Source organism: Triticum aestivum, chromosome 3B (assembly GCF_018294505.1).
Source record: "Triticum aestivum cultivar Chinese Spring chromosome 3B, IWGSC CS RefSeq v2.1, whole genome shotgun sequence".
Lineage (NCBI taxonomy): Eukaryota > Viridiplantae > Streptophyta > Magnoliopsida > Poales > Poaceae > Triticum > Triticum aestivum.
In genome coordinates this window covers 520776049-520799598 of record NC_057801.1, presented here as the reverse complement: position 1 = coordinate 520799598, position 23550 = coordinate 520776049, and the positions used below count along the sequence as shown (strand labels likewise).

The window sequence follows — 23550 nt, the reverse complement described above, 5'->3', positions numbered from 1 at the left end:
AAATATCCCATCGCATGTAGTATTGCCCTTCGTCATAGAGCTTGAAAATATCCCGGATACTTTCTGCAGCTTCAGTTCCTGACAGAAGAAGGGCCCGCATGGTGAGCATCACGCATCACAGATTCGCCGTCGGCAACTTGCTGCCGCTGCCATCAACGGAACGCGTGAGAGGTTCACGTCCTCACGGGTCCCAATCCCACCATCGCTCGTTCTGGAACAACGGCGACATTTCCATCCGGACTTGTTTCGGAATTTGATTGAGCTTCCCGCAGCAAACGCCAACTCGTGCCTGAATTTGAGCTTACCGGAGCGTGCATACTGTTTACACGCGTTTCATTTCTTACATAGACAATTGGGCGTGTATTATTTTCCCATCACGCGCACGACTGGCCGTGACTGTCAGGTCTGGTGAATTGCGTTCCTCAAACCACCGCCACTGGTTCCTATTCACTCCGCACTTTCTCAGCACAAGTCACTTTCTTGTAATAATAGAAAAGGTGTTGCGTTGCCCAAATGGGAGAGAAAGCGGCCAAGCTTTAACATTTGGTCGCGTTCCATCCTTGTCTTAGTTGATTAATCACCATCGCATTAGCAAATTGTTTACAGAATTATTACAACTACTCGTTGCCATCAGACATGGGCCTTTGTTTATTTGGTGCCGCGTTAGGTGCCGCGTTCCGTAAGTTCATTTGGCTCTACCAAAAACAACTAGCCACCGAACTCGTCAAAGTCCATCGCAACATTAACGATAACATCAATTATCTTCTGTCCACATTACGTTCTTCTGAGACTTCATCCTTGGCCAGCTGCAGCGCATAAACAAGAATATTATATTGCTAGCCGCATCGCGTCGCTTTAGAGCATTTTAATGTCAGTAGAAGCTTATCCAGACGCCTAGAGAAAAAAGATAATTTTTTTTGCGATGAAAAAGAAACATCGGAGCACCTGCTGTTTCAACGCAGAGCACCTACTGTTTTAAAACTAGTAAGCTTGTCCGTGCAACGCACGTCTCAACTTATACAAAAACAATATAATACTGCTTGAATATTAACAAAGCCATCATACATGATTCATTATCCATGGTAAGCTGTTAAAAAATAAACAATTGCTCACAGAACAACAGACTATGAGTAGGATATGATATAAATGAATAAACAATATCCCATCTCGGTTGAGATGCCTTCACCAAAATTATGTTCTCTGCTTCGTCTTTATCCAGATTCATTACTGAAAAGGTATTTAAGTAGTTCAATGATCATCACATAAGCATGCACGTGCAATGCACGTCTCGACTTATCCACAAACAATATACTGACTAAATCGAATGATGGGATAATCAATTCTATTTTTTGACAAGCACCTAGTCATAAGTAAACCACAAAAAAAACATGCATTCAATATTACTAATATGTAATACTACTTGAATATTAACAAAGCCACCATACACGATTCATTATCAATGGTAAGCTGTTAAAAAACAAACAATTGCTCACAGAACAACAGACTATGAGTAGGATATGACATAAATAAATAAACAATGTCTCATCTCGGTTGAGATGCCTTCACCAAGATATTATGTTCTCTGCTTCGTCTTTATCCACATTCATCACTGAAAAGGTATGTAAGTTGTTCAATGATTAGCACACCCTATCCGAGATAAATAGTACTTTCCTGGACAAACAGCTAGAAGGAAAGACACTTCGCTAGCAGTGTTGGAGTTTTGTATACATAGTTGTACTACCAGGGTAAGAAATAACAACATAAAAAATCTAATATAACATCATGATTACATGGACACCTCATTGGCACATGAATGTATTCAGAATTGCTAGAAATTTAGGGTTTGCGGTCTACCCACTATTCCTCTGCACTTATTCGTGGTGACGCTCAGAATTTGCATATCTGGGGCTAGGGGGTAGGGGGCTTCTCTAACAGAAATGACCCTAGATTGCCATCACCATGGCATTACCATGTGACATTGTGATGTGTTCGTGTGCTTATAAATCATAGTCATCTTTCTTGAAATATAATTCAAGACATGTAAGAAAGCAAAATGTACAGTAACACATGCTGGTAGCATGTGAGGGCCAGGGCGGCAACCTACCAGCAGCGAGCTATCATAGCTTGGGAGCGTTGACCACAACACATAGCATTATAAAGAGGGGAATATAGAACAACACATATGCACAACCCAGGAATGATGGAGATTATTCCTAGCAACCCGATTTTCATACCAGAACAGGGACGATACACCATTCACACATCAATATAACATCGAATAATTCTGTAGATGCATAAGCATAAACATACCAGAACAGGGTGGGGACCTTCTAAAGATTGGAGTGGTGCTGCATTCCTGTCTTTTCGTGAGCATATTATCAGCCTAGATGTGCAAAAAACAAAATCGATTGGTATTACACAGGGATTACAAATTAAAAAAGTCTTTTCTTAGACCAACATGTATTGTGTTTGTAATCATTCAGAACAAAAATTAACTTAATACTGAACTTAGAACAAATGATCGAGTACCTTAAATCCTAAATAGAAGAAAGCTCCCCGGTATGCAATGTCCGGGAGTTCGTATGTGTATCGTTTCATGAGTAGTCTTGTGTTGACCTTACTGCCTAAGTGCACTTTGCACTGCCAGGTGTTTTCTTTTGATTCCTCTACTCCCTTAGAGCCCTTTATAGATTCTTGTTGAAATCTTAATACGGAAGCATAAATTGCTACTTTTAGTCAAAACATAAATAAATAGCAGAACAAAGCCAATTTTATAGTTCTAAACATGTTTTGTTAGCAATTTACCAACCTACTATCGATTGCCTCAATGATCTTCTTGTAGTCGAGAGCCACCAACTCGCCACGGACCCAGGTTATCTAACCGGCCGCCTTGCCATTCCGCCACTAAAACATAAGAATATTTCTGATTCCTTCTTCACTGCATCCAGTGTTATGCAGGTATCTCCCTTGAGGCTCCTCGTTCCCTTGTTGAGTTGTCCCGACTCCGAGTTCTGACTTAGCTACCAAATAATGAACATGATTTTATTAGTTCCAACTATATCTTTTGTAACTAATTAAAACATGCACAACTTTTGCCCGTCAGCTCTATAAATTACATTAAAAGTGGAATAATCATAATTACATTAAAAGTAATCTAGCTGTTATAGTGAACCTACTGGATAAAAAAAAGGGGCAGCCCCAGTGCATGTAGCTCCCGCTTGCGCAGGGTCTGGGGAAGGGTCCGACCACTTTGGGTCTATTGTACGCAGTCTTTCCCTACATTTCTGCAAGAGGCTGTTTCCAGGACTTGAACCCGTGACCTCATGGTCACAAGGCAGCAGCTTTACCACTGCGCCAAGGCTCCCCTTCAGTGAACCTACTGGATAGATGGAAATAAATTTCATCAATGAGAAGGATACTAAAGGTCTATATCTGCATGGTTTTGTCCTGAACAATTCTGAATGGCAGAGAGAAAGCTAATGTTGACAGGGAAAAATGGGTAGCGTCAAGATCATATGTTTTAAACAAAAACAACTCCATGTAGCCCAGCAGCTGGAACATCAATGTAATGATCCAATCAGAAGCCTGGAGTGAATTACTATGAACAAATAGAAATGGGTGTCTTCATGCCTACCAAAAATAACATAAAAACGTTCTCCACCTCCCCAAACAAACCATTGCTTCCACAACCACTTATTTTTTCGCCACCTTGTTCCTAAAAAATCCAACAAAAGCATTATCGAAAGAGAATAACATGTTATGACGTGCTAACTGAATTCCTACACTACTGTAGGATGGTTGGCCTGGCGAATTCAAGAGTTAAAAAGTGATAGGGAAAATAGATTATAAACAAAACTGAATCGGTTATGACCTTGAAGTTGAGAAGACCATGTACAATTAAGAATCACTGTAGATCAGCATACATTCTGGTCTACTGTAAAACTAAAACTAAACATGTCAATCGTTGCAAAGATGGGAAAATATTGGCAGGTTAGTACAGTGAAAAGAGATGAAAGAGGCGACTAATAAGCTAGAAGGGGTGCAGCATGGTGAAACGAAGAAGAGAGCAAATCAACCACTTGCTTGACTTCCTTACCATGTCCTTGACTCCATGTCCACCCAGTTCGTACTATGCTTAGCCAGTGATAGAATGTATTTCTGTCTGGGTGAGTTGAACTGAAACTCTGAAGCGGACATCGTTCTAAACACTGCGTGTGTCTGTATGTCCACAGAAATTAGAGGGAGCGACAGAGATTATGAGGGTGTGTGCCTACGGACCCAAACTTACAGAGAAAACCCAAGACAACAGGAATGCTGAAGAGATCAGAAGATGGTGGGGCAAACACGGCGGCGTGTTGCCTCATAATGCACATCCATGTCTAACTCTCGGTCCTTCTTCTCCGTGTCCTCCTCCTCCTCTCCTGTCAGGGTCGTCGTCATGATCTGCCACAGAAAAAATATAAAAAATGAACACGTCGCTCGATCAGAACAATAGAGGAGAACCATCGTGTCGGGGCAGCTGTAGGGCGGCCGTCAGAATGGAGGGCAATGGAGGTTCCCCGCGTCGTCCTCTGCGTGGAAGACGCCTCGATCCGCAGGGGCTCCGGGTGTGGGGACTGGCCAGGTTGGAGGAGAAGAGTAGGGGGCGCGTGACGGACGCCAGCGGCTCGGGAAGAGGATGAAGGAATCGAGGCGTGGCCCGCGGAGTGGCGGCGTGGCGGAGGCGGTGTGGCAGCGGCCAAGCTGCGGCTGGGGAGGCGGCGAAGGGGGCGGCAGGGGAGGCTCCCGGCGACCCGCAGCGGGGGCGGGCTCCCGCGGCTGGGGAGGCTCCCGGCGACCCGCGGCCGCTTCCCGTGGCTCCGGCTGCGCGAGGAGGCTGTGAAGGGCGCGGCTGCAGGAGGCGAACGGCGCGGCTGTGGGAGGAGGAGGAGGAGGTCGTGCCGGAGAAGGAGGAGATCGTGCGGGCAGGCTGTTTTCTTTTTTTTATTATTACTGCGGGGCAGATTAGCGATCGATAGACTGTGGCTTATTGCGTGGTTGGTAGCTTTAAACACAGAATAATTAAGGGCCATTAGATTTTGACGATGAATGGATGTGATTGTTTGGATCTGCATCTTTTTTTTACAGTGATAATAGATAGTAGATATAAAGTATTACTCATCTACGTACAAGACGTTTTTATAGTTGAATTAGATATTCGAAAAAATAAATAGATGTAGAGGAAGTACTAGCACATACTGATTCGGCTTACATTGCACTTAACTGCAGGCGGAAGCAGTTGCTCCGATTTGCATGTCCGCGCCGGTAAAAGCAACGCTGAACCACACAGCACGGATCGGGCGGCCTGCAATGACCAAGCTCCGTAGCCGCTGCTCCGTCGTCCTCCTCTTTAAGACCCCCGTGCTTTAGTTAAGAGGCATAAACTAAAACCCGTCCCGCGTCGCCGAGAGGAATTGCTACTCCGGTACGTGGTCGTACACGGCACGGCACGGCACGGCGTCACCGGTACAAATCCGGGGAGACAACGAGAGCGCGCCCTCCTAACTCAGGAGAGACAATGGAAGAGACAACGCGCATGCATGCTTGCACCGTACGGCACGCGGGGGGGCGCGGGGAGGGGGGGGGTGCGGGGGGTGGCAGCACAAACATTTCTGCCCAAGCCCAGTGCGGTGGCATTCTATTCCGAACCCAACACGCTAGCCCAGCCGCAACCCAGCCAAACCAAACAAAAACCGACCGAATTCCCCCAGCAGATTGCTGTTATCCTCTCATCATCAGATCACAGTAAACGGAGGTGAAAGTGAAACCGAGCGGCGAATAAGCAGGAGCAGGTCGGCCGGCGTTGGTTGTCGCGGGGCGCCGCCCGTTCCGTTCCGTTCTTATCCACTCCGGCGCGGTGAGCCGAAGCGGCGTCGGGGCCACGCGGCCGAATCGCTGCCAGTGACCCCTCGCGCCCGTGGATCCACGTCGACCAGGTCAAGCCCCATTATCCCCCCACCCTCACCACTAGCCCGACTATTATTATCAACGCGTCGGCGTCGCCCGCCCGCCTCTCCTCCTCCTCCTCCTTTCCCCATTCGATTCCCCCCTCCATCCGCCCCCGCCTCCGCCCTCGCCTCTCCGATTCCATCCACTTCGACCGCGCGTGGAATCTGCGCTCCGAGGGGATCCCCCCCGAGGCCTCGCGCGCGCATGGAGATCTCTTTCGAGGCGTGGGAGGGGGTGCAGCGCCACGGCCAGGACATCGCCGACCGCCTCGCGCAGGGCTTCACGGGCCTGCTGCAGGCGCCGCCGCAGTTCCCGTGGCCGCCCGTATCGCACAAGCTCATGCCCTTCGAGATCGACCTCCCCGTCGTGCCCTTCGGCGCCGCGCGGGGCGCCGCCGGCGCCGGCAAGGACTTCTTCCCCACCGCCGCCGTCGCCTCCGTCATCGACATCGGCGGCAGGCTCGGCCAGGCCGGCGTCGAGATTGGCACATCCGTCGGCGGGGCCGTGCAGCACGCCGTGCGCCAGCTGCCCGTGCCCTTCCGGGGCGCCCAGATCCGCCGCCGAAAGCTGCAGCCGACGCCTTCTGCGGACGGGGCCGTCGGCCTCTCCTCGGAGAGGGCCGTCGATAGATGCCCTCTCGAGGCGGCCGCCGCCGCTGCGGCCGCGGCCACTGGAAGCGCTGCCGCGTCGACTGTCAGTGGTGTTAGAAACGGGGACGACCTTGATGAAGACGATGACGGATATGGCTGCGAAATCGGAACCCTCGGAAACTTTAAGAAGTCCAAGGTACGATTCAACTACTTCCTACTCCTAGTTCTATTGTGGGTTCGAGTATGTTTGCGTCTCACAGCCTTAATTCAGGCTTTACTCCCATTGAAAGTACTAAAATATTAGAATCACATTCTTATTATCCCCGAAGTGATTAGAATATGTAAGCTAAACCTTAGAATTTTGATGAACTCGAAGTGTGGGGATTATGTGAATCTTATTATCCCTCTGCTTGTTTAGAGCCAAGTCGTCTTTACAGGCATGACACAACATAATACTTTGCTCTTCTCTTGATGAACGTTCAGGGTACCGTAAATATGTCAGCGACATACAACACCAGGAACAATGATATTGAGAGTTCTGTTGTTGCACGTGGAGACCTGTGGAGGCTAGAGGCATCACGCAGCGGTTCAACTTCTGGAAACGATACTTCGCCCCTTTACCTTGTTCAGCTGGGGCCTTTACTATTTGTTCGTGACTCTACACTCCTATTGCCTGTTCATCTGTCAAAGCAACATCTGCTGTGGTATGGCTATGATCGCAAGGTACATATCCTTTATGTTGGCTTCTCCCTATATGTTAAACCCATTCATTCATTATTCGGTACATGCTTTTGTTTTATGGAAATTCATGTTCTCTTTGTTTTCTTATATGCTACGCCGTATTATATATCCTGGATCTTTTACTGAAAAGTGGTTGTTTGATATGCAGAATGGAGTGCATTCCCTCTGTCCAGCTATTTGGTCGAAACAGAGAAGATGGCTGATGATGTCGATGATGTGTCTTAACCCAGTAGCTTGCGTAAGTATGAGCGTGTTGTTCATTGAAGTTTCTGCATACTACAGTTTTCTCATATGCTGTGATGTGTTGAGTTGGAAATCGGCACTGTTTGGGCTTTCCGATGTGCTTTCTTTGCATTATAGTAGCGGGATGAATCATATGTGCTGCCATGGTTCTTTGGTTAGTGGGGATTGCACATCTCCTTGTTATTTGCTAGAAAAGCCTGTCCAGTTGACTTCTTTGGATCTTTATTCCATCTGATAACCAGTTAGTAATAGTTCTGCACAACTAGTGTGCCAGTATTTTTCACTGGCCAGTAGAATTGGCGAGGAGTCTTGCATTCTACTCCCTCCTTTCCTAAATATAAGTCTTTGTAGAGATTCTACTATGGACCACATACGGATGTATATAGATGCATTTTAGAGTGTAGATTCACTCATTTTGCTTCGTATGTAGTCCATAGTGGAATCTCTACAAAGACTTATATTTAGGTAAGGAGGGAGTATAAAATATCTACGCCATTCACAATGCTAACCATGCTTTTAAAATTATTAACAGGTGTAACTTAGTTGGGATATTTATTGTTATAAGTTAGTTTTTATCTTATAGAATGACATCTTTTTGTTACAGTCCTTTATGGATCTACAGTTCCCTAATGGGCAAGTAACGTACGTTGCTGGAGAAGGGATAACAGCGAGTGGTTTTGTTCCGTTGTTCGGTGGGTTGCTTCAAGCTCATGGGAAATTCCCAGGAGAAACAAGAATGAGCTTCTCTTGCAAGGTTAGTGTTTCCTTAGTTCCCTTAAGGTCATTCGTATCATCAAAATGTACTGCTTTCTGGAAGTTAATGCCCATGGGGTGTGAGCTTCTCCTTGAAGATCGCATTTCTGCTGCCATTTCTGAAAATAAATTTCTGCTAGTCATATGTAGAGCAAAGTTATAAATTCTAAGCATTTTACCAGTGTCTGATTGGAATTCTGCTGTAATAATTAATTGATAATACAGTGATTTGTTTGCAAAAACACTATCCATGGCAGATGTGGTCTGGTGACATTTTATCATACAGGGAGCTGCACATAAATTTGCACATTACCGTATTCGTCCTATCTTTCATTTCTTGTGACACAAGAACAAATATTTATGATCTATTCTGTTACAGTGATCTTTTCATGTTCTTAAGAACCAAAGTGTCTCTCTCTTGATTCTCTTGCATTGCATTTGGTAACCTTCAACCTTACTCTTATTTTTTTCTTCCTTATTCAAGAACAAGCGAGGCACAAGGTTCACTCCTATGTTTCAATGGCCTGACAAATCTCTTTCACTTGGAGTTACTCAAGCCTTAGCATATAAAAGATCTGGTCTTATGGTGAGGCCCAGCATACAAGTCAGGTAATTCATTGAAAGCATTTGGGTAATTTTGGAGCCTTCTGTTGTTACATCTTGCCCTATATTATATGATCAAATGAGTAGAATGTGAATGACAATTGTTTTGCAATGTTCGCTACTATCTTAGATGTGTTGATATGATTCTAAAAGAACACTTCGTTGCAGCTATTTTTTTTTAATGCAGCATTGCATTCCTTTTTGATAAATGAATAGCTAGGATAGATCAGACTCTTCCAGTGCTAATGATCAAAGTTTTGAACTTCTGATAGACCGTAATCTTCTATTGTTATTTTTCTCACTACATAGAATAATGATGTGCTGCTTCTTTTTTGTATGCATTAATCTTGTGGAACATGAGAATTTTTTTCGATGCTGGATGGTATCGGCTTTTAAGGGATTTTGTTAAATGTTTGCTTTTGCATTGCTGGCTCATTTTAGTACTAAAACTATGGGCCTCTGGGTGGACAGTGCTGTTTTTCTTAACGTTACCCTCCAAGAGACTGCTAAGCAGATGCCATTGATCAACTTAGGATGTGTTTGGTTTGAGGGACAAGCTAGGGTGGTTGTGGGTATCCCCAACCACCTGGCCAGGGATAGCCCTTTTTTGTGTTTGGTTGGGTGGGTGAGGTTAACCCGTCTTTTGTTTGGTTTGAAGGACAGAACATGGTTGAGGATAGCCCTGGAGTGTTTGGTTTGAGGGATAAATGATGGATAAGGGTTGTGGTAACCCTTTTCACTGAGGTGGTCAGATTACCCCCATAGTGACATATATGATATGTGAAGTAATAATTTCAAAAAAATAACTATACCACAACATACCAACACAATAGTACAAACTAATTTGAACTCTGCCACATATAATAGTTCAGCATTTGACATTTAACCAAGTGCATACAACTCATAGTTCAACAGTGCATAGAGATAGAGTACTAAAACCTAATAGTTATACAACCCATAGTAATTCTCTTGGTTGTCATCAAAAGTACAAGTTAATCATCACATATGCAATCACCATCATTCATGTTCTCCCAAAGACCATAGTAAAGAGCAAGGAAATCCAAACTAAAATCTGGGAGTACTTTCTTGTTCTCCCAAAGTCCATCTATTGCTTTTTTTGGTTTGGGCTCTTCAAGCGGGGGTTTCTTGGCTATGTCTTCTTCAAGATTAATCACTTCTATACCAAGAGGGTCATTTGAGCATTTTGCATATTGCCCTGTGGCCATGCTTCCTCCAGCAATAATCACATAAAGAAAGAAATTCAGCAAGTGTTTGGACATTGAGACAATAGTTATAACAAGTGTTTGAGCTTAAAGAAAAAATTACAGCAAGCATTTGACATTATGAAACCCATTACGGCAAGTACTTTCACATAAAGAGAATTTCAGCAAGCCTTTGGACATTGAGATACTAATTACAGCAAGTATTTGAGCATAAGGAAAAAATTGCAGCAAGCAGATTTAGGTTCTAGTAATCACATGACACTTCAACATGTGAACAAAAATAATTCAATTGCACACCATCTATGTACAAAATAATGATTTATTTGGAACTAAAAGATGTTTAACTATGGCATTTTATTTGCTATCCTCAACCATTTTATTTGTAGCAGAAGATTTAGGTTCTAGTACTGACAGTTCCACATTGCATAGAGTATAGTTATGTATCTATCTACAAAATAATGGCATCTTATTTAAGAAGAGAATAGGATTTATGGGCCAAATAACCTCAGATTGAAGGTGCTCTGCTCCAAGCTATACTCGCAGTACTCTGCTACGGACTGCTTACAAAGAAGAGAATATGATTTATGGCTTCAAATCACCTGCAATCGACAAAGAATAATAATTAGTATGGAGCACAAATGCATGCTCACGCATCCAGTAACCTGCTACAAGCCGAACTCAAGACCACACGCAGCCTTTCTCATGCATGCACCAGACATGCATACAGCCGCCGTCCAACCCTCAATCTCCGGCCACGCACGCCACCTCAAGCCCCCAGCTGCCGGCCTCCTCGAGATCTAGCGGCGCCGCCGGCCACCTCCAGATCCAGTCATGCCGCCGGCTCAGATCCCAGCCGGCCGGCCGCCACACGCGGTTGCTGGAGAGGCGGACGCGTAGGAGGAGGGAGGGCCGAGTAGAGAACCAACGAACTCACCTCTCGTGGCCTCTCTGCTAGATGCGCCGCCGCCACCGCCGCACACGAGAGAGACGAGCGATGGGAAAAAAATGAGGGTTTCACCTGTTCATGGGGGTGAGTGGGAGTCAGCAGGCGGAAAAAACGATTCGCGCATCAGCGGAGGGACGCGCGCGCGGGGTGGTTACCGCTGTCCGCCACTTTTTCGCGGCTGGCCGCAACCCCGTTTTTCACGAATATTCCAAGCATCTGGCTGCCTCTGTCCTTCCTTGACACAGATCCAAACGGGTGGTATCCACTGTAAAAAGAGGCTATCCCTGTCCCTAAGAGGATAGCCCTACAACCAAACGCATCCTTATATCCTCTTGTGTTGTTAGACTAAAAAAAATCCTCTGTGATGTGTTGTTAGTTTAGTTTTGTCCATCCTTGTATTTCTGTTTTTGTTTTAACACTCTTCATGGCATTTTACTCTACAGTGTATGCCCTACATTTGGAGGAAGTGATCCCGGGGTACGAGCAGAGGTCATCCATTCATTAAAAGAGGAACTAAATGTGATGTGTGGTTTATCCTGCTCAAGAAATCCGTCAGCTTTTACTGCTCTTTCTGTAAGTTTTCCTCATTGAAACAAGGCATCTGCTCGATTCTTTTCTAATACCACAGTTTGGCTGTAACTATAATTATACATTGGCTAAATGTACCTATATATGGCAGATTGGGCGGTCGAAGTGGAATGGTCAAGTGGGCAGTTCTGGAGTAGTAGTCACGTTGGAAACACCTCTAAATAACATTGGAAGGCCGTCTTTATCTGTGCAGTTAAATGGCGGTTTCGAGATTTGAAGTCCTGCACAGGAGTTGTACATACCATTGTACATAACACCACCACTAATCTTGATGTATCACCCCTGCTGGGATAGTGCATCGGCCCGGCCTGTTACATGTATGCGGAAGTGAGATGCAGCTTGTTCTTGTGGCCATAGGTCTTGACTTAGCAAATCAACCGGTCTATTACATATGTAGACAGTGACGACCGTATTTCCCGAAGAGACTGGTGAAGCAATCACGAGTTCAAGCACTTCCTAAGGGAAGTAGAGATAAAATAAGCTCAAGCCTAGTTCGCCGTTTGTAAGGTGGCAAAGGAAATGATTGTGGACTGCTTATGTGTCATGCAAAGAAGATTGGCAAATTGGATAGTTGTTTGTGCTGGATCGACTGCCAATTTTGTGACCTACGCTGGATTTTTGTCTCCACCGCTGTTGATCGGTGCTTATTTTGTGACAAAGGTGAACTTGGGTGGATGAATTGGCGTGCTTATTTTTCCCCCTGCACTCTTGTATTCCTCTACATGTAACACTCAGTAAAGACTTGGCGTATACTTTGTCTGGCGAAACTGACAAATCTGTTCTGCCTTGCCTAGTTATATGCCATCTGACCATCGCACTGTCGGATATTGAACTTTGAGAAGTCAAGTCTCTTATAAGTGTACTAAAATTAGCGGGTGGAGCACAACGTATTACGTTTAACTTGAAAGCGGTATGTGGTGCCAGCTACAAGGTGTTCTACATGACTTGGTAGCTTTCCCGCTGCATACTTTGCACCATACGCAATGTCCTGAAATATTACTAGCCCGTTTACAAGTTACTACTCCCTGTGTTACAAATATAAGATGTTCCAACTTTCTCTAAATCGGATGTACACGAACATGTTTTAGTGTGTTTATTTACTCATTTCAGTTAGTATGTATTCCCTCCGTTTTAAAATAGATGCCACACCACCCCCAGCTTTGACTAGTTTGTGAAGAATTTTTTTAGGGGATGGATGAGATTCAAAAAATAGGGTATATTTGGCCCTGAAAATTGGTGCTTCATCTTTTTGGCTCTCCCAAACATCCCCGTCTAGCTCCGCGGTCATACCATTATCTCCCTGTTTGTAAAATCAGGCATTCAACTAATTTCAGCCGACAATCTACCAGTAGTGTTGCCCTCCATATGGCTCTTTTAGATTTACTTTTCAGAAAACGATCTATCAATTAGATCACTCAAGTGACAAGGTTGATACCCTTTCGGGAGGTGGCTCTTCTAGTGATGTCCCTTGGCACAAATAAGCTTCCATTATTTGTTTGGGAAATATTGCGCTGAAAGGACTCGAGTACATAAAAGTAAGGATTATGTGTACTTTTCGTGCCTCGCTTGCCAACATGGCTAGATTGGAAATTTGGAAGAATACAAGTCTCTAAAGTAACATATAAAGGGATGGCTTATGCTGCTGCCTTTATGTTTTAATCCTTTTTCCAGCCTTTGGTGAGAATCTCTTGCTGAAGTTTGGCCGCAGTTTTTGCGTTTGCTCCTCGCAGCAGGAGCGAGTCATCGGCAAAGATTAGATGGTACACCCGGGGGTGCATTGCAGATAGGGATGAAAATGGAGTGGAAAGTTTCTGCTTTTCCGGACGAAAAATGGAAACGGAGAGGGAATATGAAAATGGAAATGGAAATTTGCAAAACGGAAACGGAAATGGATTTTTTATACGGAAACTAAAACAAAAAAGGAACGGTGTTTTCCAGTGGAACATGCGTGAAATGGAACTTTCCGTTTCCGTAAATATGGAATTTCTGTTTTTATTATAGGTATCCCAACTACCAAAGAACACACAATGACACAATGAGTAGAATGAGCAGAATAGATTATTTGAGGGCCAACTTTTACTACCACACATGTACTCAACTAGACCCTATACGGGATTGTCATGTACTACTACAATACTATCCTATGTTGCTAGCACAACCATATTATTTTTGTAGTCATGTTAACAATTCCATAAATTTATTTATGTTTTATCTATATTTTTCTATGATTCAAGGAGGTTTTAAGTTCTGGTCAACAAACCGTTTTGTTTCCATGTCTGCTCTGTATTCACTCTGTGTCTGTTTCTAGTAGTATTTGTTTCCGTATCCGTTTCCGCGGTTTCTGTATTCGTTTTTGCTTCTGCAAAAGAATATGAAAATAAATATGGTAGCACCCAGTTCCGTCCATTTCCGCGCCATTTTCATCCCTAATTGCAGATTTGGGTTCCTTTTAGCCTACCACAATTTTCAGCATTTTGCAACATAGCCGAAAATCCTTGAAAGAGAAGATGTGCGTGTTATACGAGGCCAAACGTCTTGCGATGATAATAACTCTGAAAGGAGATGCTTTATGCACCCAAAAGACACCTCTGCGACGTTATTAACCTGAGTTAGAAGTGCGTCCCGTAACTCCCTGAAGTAATAAGCTAAGTTTCAGTGCTTTCATTAACGAGTTGTAAACGCTCAAAGTAAAATCGAGATTTGTAACTGGCTATCAGTCTATCACCCTTGGCCATATATAAGCAACGGAGGCTTCACACATCACCTGAACCAGATCACAAGAGGTGCAAGTGCAAGGCAGAGCCCTTCCCTTCAGCGTCGGACGCAGCGATGGAGACCGCTCCCTCCACTTTTGTGTCCCTTCTCCTCGTCCTCTTCATCCTCTCCTCACCCGCCGCCGTGCCCGCCGCCATGGCCCGGCCAGTCGTGGACGTGCTCACCCCCGACGTCCTCCTCGTCTCACCCCCCGCCACGCCCTCGGCCTTGGCCCCCGGCCCCGACGTGCACGCCTCCGACTACGACGTGTACATAGTCTTTGTCAGCCGTACTGGTTACATTGACTCCGTGGACTACGACGTCCGGCTGCTCGCCTCCGTCATCGGAAGGTTGGTTGTGACTTGTGTGGCAAGCAACATTTCCGCGTCCACAGCGCATAGTATCCGTCCTTCTCTTAGATGATCGATGACATTTTTGTTGTTTCTACAGCACGCAGGAGGCAAAGAAGGCCATGATCTACCACTATAGCGGTCTCGGGTTCGCGGCGAGGCTCACATGTAATCAAGCGGACCAGTTAGCAAGTGAGCGCGCCTAATTATCCGCCAAGTTTCTCCCGTTAGATGCATTCAGAAAGCTGGTGTCAGTTTTGCGTGTGGCTCAGCTTTTTTTGCTTGACTCGTGCAGGGAAGGAGGGCATTGCAACCTTCAAGGACAAGACGTACTATGTGGACAACGGCGGTCGCTTGCCTCGATTCTTTGAAGAGAATGTCTGAAGATCAAATGTTTACCCAACTCCTGCTACCACTACGACCTGAAACATGTCACTATGAAGTTCTGGGCGATTTGTTGCACCGACTGTTAAGTTTGTACTGTATGTACCCTGAAAAAAAGAACGCTTGCAAGTTCATAACAAAATAGTACTTGGGAAATAATGAATAAAGCACCACCGGGTGTGACAAATGATTCAGAAAGTTCTACTTGTCTAAGCTGATGATATCTAAGGGCCCTGTATACAATTTTATGCAGATTTTCTGTAGCCCAGATGATCTGATTTGTTTGAATCACAGTCAATTTTTCAGCAATTTCCTCTGATTCCTGCTCACTCGAGCCTAGAGCGAGTGAGAGGCGGCGATGGCAGTCGGCGGAGCTATGGTGGGTTGAGGTTGAAGAACGCGACGAGCCAAATTGACCGCACCCTTAGAAAATATACCAGGCAACTGCGCTATAGGCAATCCTAAATTTTAAGTTAGACAACTCCCTATGCTTCAGCCACAATAATTTGACAACTAGAAACACAGCCTATCTTGAATTCTCAATTTTCACAATAATGTCGCTATAAGAAAACCACAATAAAGAATGTAGCTTAAGTGTGCCAACTCTATGCAGATAACAGACTCCTTATTAAAGGTTATACATGTCACGATGATAACCCCTCTGGTACGACTCGTTATGGCTGAACTCATGATGGTTGACCACCAACGGACTCTTGAAGAAGAGGAAACGAGCATCTCTCGCGGCCCGGCTGTCGAGGCACAAGAGCTCCTGCTGCTTCCTCACCCATTCTTCAGTAGGAGCCCTGCCATAATCCTCTCTTGAAGTATCGTCCATGCAGTGGAACTCCATGGTCTTGAGGAACCTGCTCCTCCCGTGAAGGAACTTGGCCATGTCCCTCTGCCACTCCTGCCCTCGGTAAACTTCGAACACCACCTTCTCGAGGTGGTTGTCCATGCAAGGAACCGATGCCAGGACGTCCCACGACCCCGGGGAGCCGTCACGAGCCTCGGACCAAGAGTCCGACTGTTACAAAAATTTCAATCAGGAATAGGATCCACCAATGCGAATTTGGGTAAAAACATGCGTGGCCTACCATTGCAAGGGACAACATGGAGTAGATATCTGATAATACACAATTCAGTGACCAGCCAGAACAATTTACCTTGATGTAGATCGTCTCCAAGCAAGGGAAAACCTTGAGCAGCTGCATAACCCAGTTGATGTAATGTTCGTTGATGTACCCGTCCGGCGTGTGCATCAGGTCGACGGCTAGAGTCTTGAGGCTTGGCATAATGGTCTCAGCATGAATATTCTTTTCCTGGATTTGCATCAATTAGAATGGTTATTAATTAAGTACTTACAGGAAGCGATTGCAAGGTCAATTTCTGGTTGCTTCATTAGCAATTAAGCTTACCCTGAACTTGGTGAACTTGGTGTTTCCAAACTCAATCTCGTTGTTCATGCCGATGTAGCCTAAGAACTCCAGCTTTGGAGCGTGCGCGATCACGATTTTGACCGACCTGCTGTTCAGGTAGCAGCCGAGCACCTGCTCCAGGTTGGGAGCGTCGTCAATGAAGAGCTCCTTGAAGTCGCCACTGGTGCGCAGTATTGAACTGTAAAACTGAACAGAGTCTGAACTTATCTCATTGATTCAGAGTCAGGAGTACATATAGGCACTGAATACAGGCAGTTTACAGAGAACGTGCACACATATCGTGCATCGTGGGACTAATGGTGGGGAGACTAAGTCATGTAAACGTGACAGTAATGTGTACACTTAGCATCCCCCCGCAGTCGCAGCATCGATGTCGACGATGGTAAGACTGGAGCGAAATTCACTGAAAATCGCTGTTGGTAGTCCTTTGGTGAAAATGTCAGCATATTGAGATTGAGTAGGAACATGCAGTACTTTGACTTCGCCCAGCTGCACCTTCTCACGGACAAAGTGGAGATCGATCTCAATGTGCTTGGTGCGGCGATGCTGAACTGGATTCGCTGACATGTACACTGCAGAGATATTGTCGCAGAAAACAATGGTGGCCTTGGATATTGGACGTTGGAGTTCCAACAATAATTGGCGGAGCCACACAGACTCAGCAACAGCGTGTGCCACAGCTCTATACTCCGCTTCTGCTGATGACCTGGAAACAGTGTGTTGCCTTTTGGAAGACCAAGAGATTAGATTATCACCTAAATACACACAAAATCCAGAAGTAGAGCGACGGGTCTCGGGGCAGCCGGCCCAATCGGCATCCGAGTATGCTGTCAGGGAAGTTGGGGAGGAGGTGTTTATGTGTAAGCCAAGATGAAGAGTGCCCTTGAGGTAGCGAATGATACGCTTGACAAGAGCGAGGTGAGGATCACGAGGATCATGCATGAATAGGCAGGCCTGTTGGACAGCATAAGCAATGTCCGGGCGGGTTAGGGTGGCATATTGCAGAGCACCTGCAAGGCTGCGGTAGAATGCCGGGTCAGAAACAGGGTTGCTGGAGGAGTCAAGCTTGTTGCCAGTGTCAACGGGGGTGCGAGCAATGTGACAGTCAGTCATGCCAGCGCGGTCAATGAGGTCAGAGAGGTACTGACGTTGGGAGAGAAACAGGCCAGCAGAGGAGCGCGTGACAGTAATGCCTAAGAAGTGATGGAGAGCTCCAAGATCGGTCATGGAGAATTCTGACCGAAGAGAGGCTATAAGAGAGTTGAGGAAGGTAGTGGAGGAGCAGGTTAGGATGATGTCATCAACATATAAGAGGAGGTAGGCGGTGGCGTTGTCGGAGTGATAAGTAAACAGAGAAGAATCAGACTTTGAAGGGAGGAAGCCAAGGGTCTGAATGTATGTGGCAAAGCGAGAAAACCAAGCTCGGGGTGCTTGTTTAAGGCCGTAAAGAGACTTTTTGAGCAAGCAGACGTGATCAGGAAAGGATGGATCTTCGAAGCCCTGTGGCTGTTGACAGTACACAGTTTCAGTCAAGGTGCCATGAAGGAAGGCATTTTTTACATCTAGTTGGTGTATAGGCCAGTGAGAGGAGGTCGCAATGAATAGGACGGCACGAATCGTGCTTGGTTTGACAACGGGGGAGAACGTCTCATCGTAATCGATTCCCGGTTGTTGAGAGAAGCCGCGGCATACCCAACGAGCTTTATAGCGAGCCAAGCTGCCATCAGCGTGAAATTTGTGGCGGAATAGCCATTTGCCTGAGACAACGTTGCAGGAGGGAGGACGAGGAACAAGCTCCCAAGTGTCATTCTGCTTAAAAGCATCAAACTCGGAGCGCATAGCCTCAAGCCAATGGGGATCATGAAGTGCAGAGCGGTATGTTTTAGGAACAGGGGATATGGTAGAGGTGGAGGCTAACAGGTTAAGACGGCGAGCAGGGATGCCAAAGCCCCGTTTCGCTCGAGTGGTCATCTTGTGTGGGTTTTGGGGAATAGGGACCGGAATTGCCTTGGCCGGTAGAGGTGGAGTATGGGGAGGTGTGGTGGAGGCAGTATAGGGAGGGGGTGGAGGGGACGGTGGTGCCGGAGGTGTAGGAGGTTCATGCGTAGTTGTGGCCTGCGTGGGAGCTGGGTTGTCGGTAACGGCAAACAGAGGCCGTGAGGAAGGGGAGGATGAGTTGGGATGCGGAAGCGTGGAGGTGGCGTGCAATGTGGCAAAGGGAAAAGATTGTTCGTCGAAGGTCACATGGCGGGAGATGATAATCCGACCAGAGGATAGATCCAGGCAGCGATATCCGCGGTGCTCGTCAGGGTAGCCCAAGAATACGCACGGAGTGGAACGTGGAGCAAGCTTGTGAGGTGTTGTGGCAGTGAGGTTGGGATAGCACAGGCAACCAAAAACGCGCAGCGTGTCATATGGTGGAGGTGACTTGTGAAGGCTGATGTATGGCGTAGAGGAGGGGTTGGATTTGTAGGGGCGAAGGTTGAGGAGAAAGGTGGCCGTCCGAAGAGCTTCGACCCAGTAGGCAATGGGCATGGATGCCTGAATGAGCAAGGTGCGGATTATATCATTCGTGGTGCGAAGGGCGCGCTCAGCCTTGCCATTCTGAGGCGAGGTGTATGGGCAGGAAAATCGAAGGACAATGCCATGCTGGAGAAACAAGTCGCGATTGCGTTGGTTGTCAAATTCAGTGCCATTGTCACACTGAAGAAATCGAATGGGTGTGGAGAAATGGGTAGAGACAAACTGTTGAAACTTCACAAAAATGCCATGAACATCAGATTTGGCCTTAAGAGGAAAAGACCACATGTAGTGAGTGAAATCATCAACCACAATCAGATAATATTTGTATCCAGACACACTGAGAACAGGGGACGTCCAAACATCACAATGTAAAAGCTCAAATGGTGTAAAGGTAGATGTCTTTGATAGATGAAATGGAAACATACATGCTTTCCTCTCTGACAGGCTTCGCAGAGCGCTGGGTCATGAGAGTCTTTTCTACAGGGAATTTGAAAATGCTGAAGTAAACTAGATACAGTCTGTGAATTGGGATGGCCTAAGCGACGGTGCCAAAGGTTGACACTAGCGAGGAACGCCGATGCAGAGTTGGTTGTCATGGCTTCATGGAATGGATAGAGATCGCCAGTGCTATCATGTCGTGCGATCAGGGCCTGGGTTTTGAGATCCTTCACAGAAAGACCAAGGGGATCAAATTCCATGGAAACTTGATTGTCAGTTGTAAAGCGGCGAACAGAAATAAGATTTTTGACTAGGGAAGGAGCAACAAGAACATTGTTAAGATATAAGGGACGATGAACATTAGGAATAACAGAACGACCGATGTGAGAGACAGAGAGATGTGATCCATTGCCAACAATGATGGGTGGTGTAGAAGGAGATGGGTGGGCAGAAGACAGCATACCAGGCGTACCAGACATGTGCGCAGTTGCTCCAGAGTCGACGATCCAGCCTCCATCATTGTGGTTGGTATAGGCGTTCAAGGCGTGGACCAAGGCCGCTTGGTCCCAGGCAGGAGACGCAGGAGTCGTGGGAGGTGCGTACATCGGCGCTTGCATCGGCGCAGCCGCATAGGCAGGAGGCGCAAATGGCGAGGCCGGGTATGTTGCAGGCGCCGGTTGATGGTTCTGCGCGAAGGAGTAGTATGCCTGAGCAGGAGGCCGGCCAAGCAGGCCGGGGCCGCCGACGAGTCGTGGCGACGGCAGCTGCCAGGGCACGGGGCCAGGCGCGGCGACGGCAGTTGCCTGGGTCCATGGGACAGGCCAGGCCTGAACCAAGCCGGTCCAGGGATCAGTGTGGGCACGCCATGGCGGAGTCATGGGTGCCGTCGGTGTCGCTGCCGGTTGACGAGGCGGTGCTGGTGAGGCGTGAGCCGATGGCGTCGTGGAGGTCGACCCGTTGTTGGATGCGTTCCGGTGCTGAAAACCGGGAACCGGGTTCTTGCCCTTGTAGTTCGGGCTGACGCCGGTGGGGCGCACGGCCGGCTGTTGCGGGGACGGAGCTTGGGCGGCGTTGCCGCTGTTGCAAGGCCCGTTGTTGGAGTAGAAGGCCTGCGGTTGCTCCATCCTGGTGCGCAGTTTGGTCTCCTCGAGTTGAAGCATGGAGAGCACCTCAGAGTACGGCGGCGCGGGGCGAAGCAGAGGGATGACGGAGGTGACCTTGTCGAATCGCTCGCTGATGCCGGCGAGGGTGGCGGAGATGAGCCGGCGGTCATCCACCGGAGCGCCGAGCTCATGCAGTTCATCCGCCATGGCCTTGAGGCGCTGGCAGTAGGTGCCGACGGGCTCGTCCCTCTGCTTGAGGGTGCGCATCGCTGTCTCCAGGTGGTTGATGCGGGCATCGCGGTTGTCCTGGAACAGGCGCTGGAGCTCGCGCCAGATGACGAAGGCGGTGGCGCCGTCCTTGGGGAGGAGGCCGAACAGCTCCGTTGAGATCCGCGTGTAAATCCACTGCAGAATGGCGAAGTCGTCCTTGATCCAAACGGGATCGGAGGAGGCCGCCAGGTTGTCGCCGTCGATGTGGCTGCGGAGGCCGCAGCGCCCGAGGTGGACAAGGAACAAATGACGCCAGTGGTAGTAGTTGTGCGCCGCCAGGTCGAGGACGATGGGGATGAACGGGGATACATCTGTGATGGTGTCGATGATTGAGGTTGGGGCAAGCAGAGTAGCAGATGGGGGGTGAGTAGGTAAGGTAGGTTGGTAGGTCGGGGGAGGAAGATGACCCAGAGGTCCGAGGTGGGTGTTGCCGGCGGCAGGCGAGATTGCCGCGCCGGTTTGGTTCATCGTGGACGAGGACTAGTCTAGCCTGATACCATATTGAACTGTAAAACTGAACAGAGTCTGAACTTATCTCATTGATTCAGAGTCAGGAGTACATATAGGCACTGAATACAGGCAGTTTACAGAGAACGTGCACACATATCGTGCATCGTGGGACTAATGGTGGGGAGACTAAGTCATGTAAACGTGACAGTAATGTGTACACTTAGCACGCAGGACCTTGAGGCTCCGAGACCGGACATGGAGGCGGCCGCACTTGCTGATGGAAGTGATCTTCAGGCGCTCCAGCGCCCTGCAGTTCGAGAGCAGGGAGTTCAGCGAGTCCTGGGAGATCTTGACGTCGGACAGGTCGATCTTGGCGAGGACGGCGAGGGATGCGGCGGCCTCGGTGGCGTCAAGGAAGGTGCCGTTAATCACCTTGAGGCGCTTCAGGGATGCGCAGGCGAAGAGGGAATCCGGGACCTTCTGCTGGCGCTTCTCGTTGAAGTAGAGGACGAGTTTTTCGATGCCGCGGTTGGCCAGATCCCGGAGCCAGCCGTCGACGGCGCCGTCGTCCTGGCGGCGGAAGGAGAGCCTGTACGTGCTGAATGAGCGCACGGGCTCGGTGGGGTGGGCGGCGAGGATGGAGGTGACGGCCTCGACGGCCCTGTCGCAGCGAATACTGCCGGCCTTGAAATCGAGGAGGGTGGATGGGAAGAGGCGGCGCCAGCGAGAGCTGAGGATTGAACACCTCGCCGCTTCGTCCATGTCAAGGCGGGAGAGGATGGTCACCAGGATGATGTCCGGGAGATCGCTGAGGCGGTCGAGGAGGAGATCGTCCCCGACGGCGGCGGCGGCCATCTCCGGTGATTTTGTGCGATCCTAGGTATTGCTGCGCCGGAGCGGCGGTGGATCGACTAGGGAGTTTGAGGCTTTAAAGGCTGATCCGTGTAGGACTCCAGGTCCAAGTATGGCCCGGTTTCAATCTCCTCAAAACAAAAAATGGGCCCGTTTATTTCTCAAGGAAAAACATTTTGGCCCGTTTTAATCTCATAAAAAAAGGCCAAACTGAGAGAGGCATTTTGGCACCCAGGAGCATACATGCTCCTGGTTTCTAAAATGTGTTTTAAAAGTATACCGAAATGTCACAAAATTATGACAAAAAATTTCACGCGTACATCTCAACATTCTACGTGCTCACAAAGTCGTTTCGTGAAAAATCGACAACTTTTGTGTCGCATGTGAAAAAGATAAAACTCAGTGTTAAAAGGACTTTTCACGAGACATTTTTATGTCTTTTTTAGACATGCCACCAAAATTGCCGATTTTCCGCCAAATTTGGCGTGCGCACATAGAATGTCAACATGTAGGCGCCAAATTTTTGTTCGGAACTTTTTGACATTTTGAATTATTTTTCATACCGGTGGCAGGAGCATATGCTCCCATGTGCGAAAAAATGAATTTCCGCGGTTTTTCTATCTACGAAAACGAAACCACATGCTACAGCAACACACTTTTTACCGACAAACTTCTCCTTTGTTCACTCACAAGAATTGTTGCATCATTACAAGATGGGATAGCACCGCATCCGATGCGGAATCCGGAATCCATCTAGACAGAAATAGAAAATTTAGCTATATCCTAGCTAGTTCGTTGGCTACTTGATTACATTCTCTATTACAATGATCATAAATCACATGATTGAAATCAAATGAGATGAAATAACAATTGTCAAATGTTGCATTAGCTACCGATGATGAATTCCCATCTTTCAAGCTATCTGAACTGATCTCAAGCTTGCTGCAACCCACCCTTCGTGCGAGGTTCAGGCCCAATCTCACCGCCATGGCCTCAGCTGTGAAGGAGTCATAACAAATCTCTATATTTTTGGTTTGTTGCAACAACGAATTTTCCATTGTGTCTCGTATAACAGCCCCCACAGACCCTTCGAGTGAATCACAGTCAGATCCAACATCTACATTTAGTTTCGTATAGCCAGACCATAACTTAGTGTTACTCTTCCTACCGTCAAAAAGAAATATGAAACTCTTATTGTTGGAGAGATGCATATCCCCGTGGAGGTAACTTAGTGTTATAAGAAAGTTCTTCGGTTTCGTGTTACTCGAAAATAGTTTGTTAATAAGACTTGATCAACCTTATTGATGGATTCTTT

At 47.2% G+C, this 23550-nt stretch overlaps 4 protein-coding genes and 1 long non-coding RNA gene across 20 annotated transcripts; 2 read left to right on the top strand and 3 right to left on the bottom strand.

Moving 5' to 3' along the window:
• Positions 1 to 1371: 1371 nt before the first annotated feature.
• On the bottom strand, positions 1372 to 5470 carry LOC123070701 (uncharacterized). Of its 15 annotated transcripts, none has more exons than XR_006433896.1 (7): positions 5252 to 5470; positions 4289 to 4443; positions 3635 to 4218; positions 2810 to 3020; positions 2530 to 2704; positions 2311 to 2383; positions 1372 to 1609 (listed from the first exon to the last, which is right to left on the bottom strand). It is a non-coding gene; the product is annotated as an uncharacterized lncRNA (long non-coding RNA). The 15 variants fall into 15 exon arrangements; XR_006433903.1 differs by lacking the exon at positions 5252 to 5470 and having other exon boundaries at positions 3635 to 3942; positions 4097 to 4218; positions 4289 to 5026; XR_006433902.1 differs by lacking the exon at positions 5252 to 5470 and having other exon boundaries at positions 3635 to 3934; positions 4097 to 4218; positions 4289 to 5025.
• A 550-nt stretch (positions 5471 to 6020) lies between these two features.
• On the top strand, positions 6021 to 12442 carry LOC123070700 (uncharacterized). The gene is made up of 7 exons (XM_044493994.1): positions 6021 to 6774; positions 7062 to 7301; positions 7468 to 7557; positions 8167 to 8316; positions 8800 to 8924; positions 11531 to 11660; positions 11767 to 12442. The coding sequence occupies exons 1-7, from the start codon at positions 6193 to 6195 to the stop codon at positions 11890 to 11892; spliced, it is 1443 nt and encodes a 480-aa protein (XP_044349929.1). The 5' UTR covers positions 6021 to 6192; the 3' UTR covers positions 11893 to 12442.
• A 2031-nt stretch (positions 12443 to 14473) lies between these two features.
• On the top strand, positions 14474 to 15275 carry LOC123065638 (uncharacterized). Its single transcript, XM_044488882.1, has 3 exons — positions 14474 to 14779; positions 14880 to 14971; positions 15075 to 15275. The coding sequence occupies exons 1-3, from the start codon at positions 14505 to 14507 to the stop codon at positions 15161 to 15163; spliced, it is 456 nt and encodes a 151-aa protein (XP_044344817.1). The 5' UTR covers positions 14474 to 14504; the 3' UTR covers positions 15164 to 15275.
• A 399-nt stretch (positions 15276 to 15674) lies between these two features.
• On the bottom strand, positions 15675 to 22290 carry LOC123070699 (FBD-associated F-box protein At4g10400-like). The gene is made up of 4 exons (XM_044493993.1): positions 21604 to 22290; positions 16579 to 16759; positions 16327 to 16482; positions 15675 to 16187 (listed from the first exon to the last, which is right to left on the bottom strand). Exons 1-4 carry the CDS (start codon positions 22236 to 22238, stop codon positions 15792 to 15794), a joined length of 1368 nt encoding a protein of 455 aa, XP_044349928.1. The 5' UTR covers positions 22239 to 22290; the 3' UTR covers positions 15675 to 15791.
• On the bottom strand, positions 19490 to 21604 carry LOC123070698 (uncharacterized). Of its 2 annotated transcripts, none has more exons than XM_044493991.1 (2): positions 20024 to 21604; positions 19490 to 19787 (listed from the first exon to the last, which is right to left on the bottom strand). In XM_044493991.1, exons 1-2 carry the CDS (start codon positions 21399 to 21401, stop codon positions 19753 to 19755), a joined length of 1413 nt encoding a protein of 470 aa, XP_044349926.1. In that variant the 5' UTR covers positions 21402 to 21604; the 3' UTR covers positions 19490 to 19752. The 2 variants fall into 2 exon arrangements, with proteins under 2 accessions (XP_044349926.1, XP_044349927.1); XM_044493992.1 differs by having other exon boundaries at positions 20033 to 21604.
• Positions 22291 to 23550: the final 1260 nt, after the last annotated feature.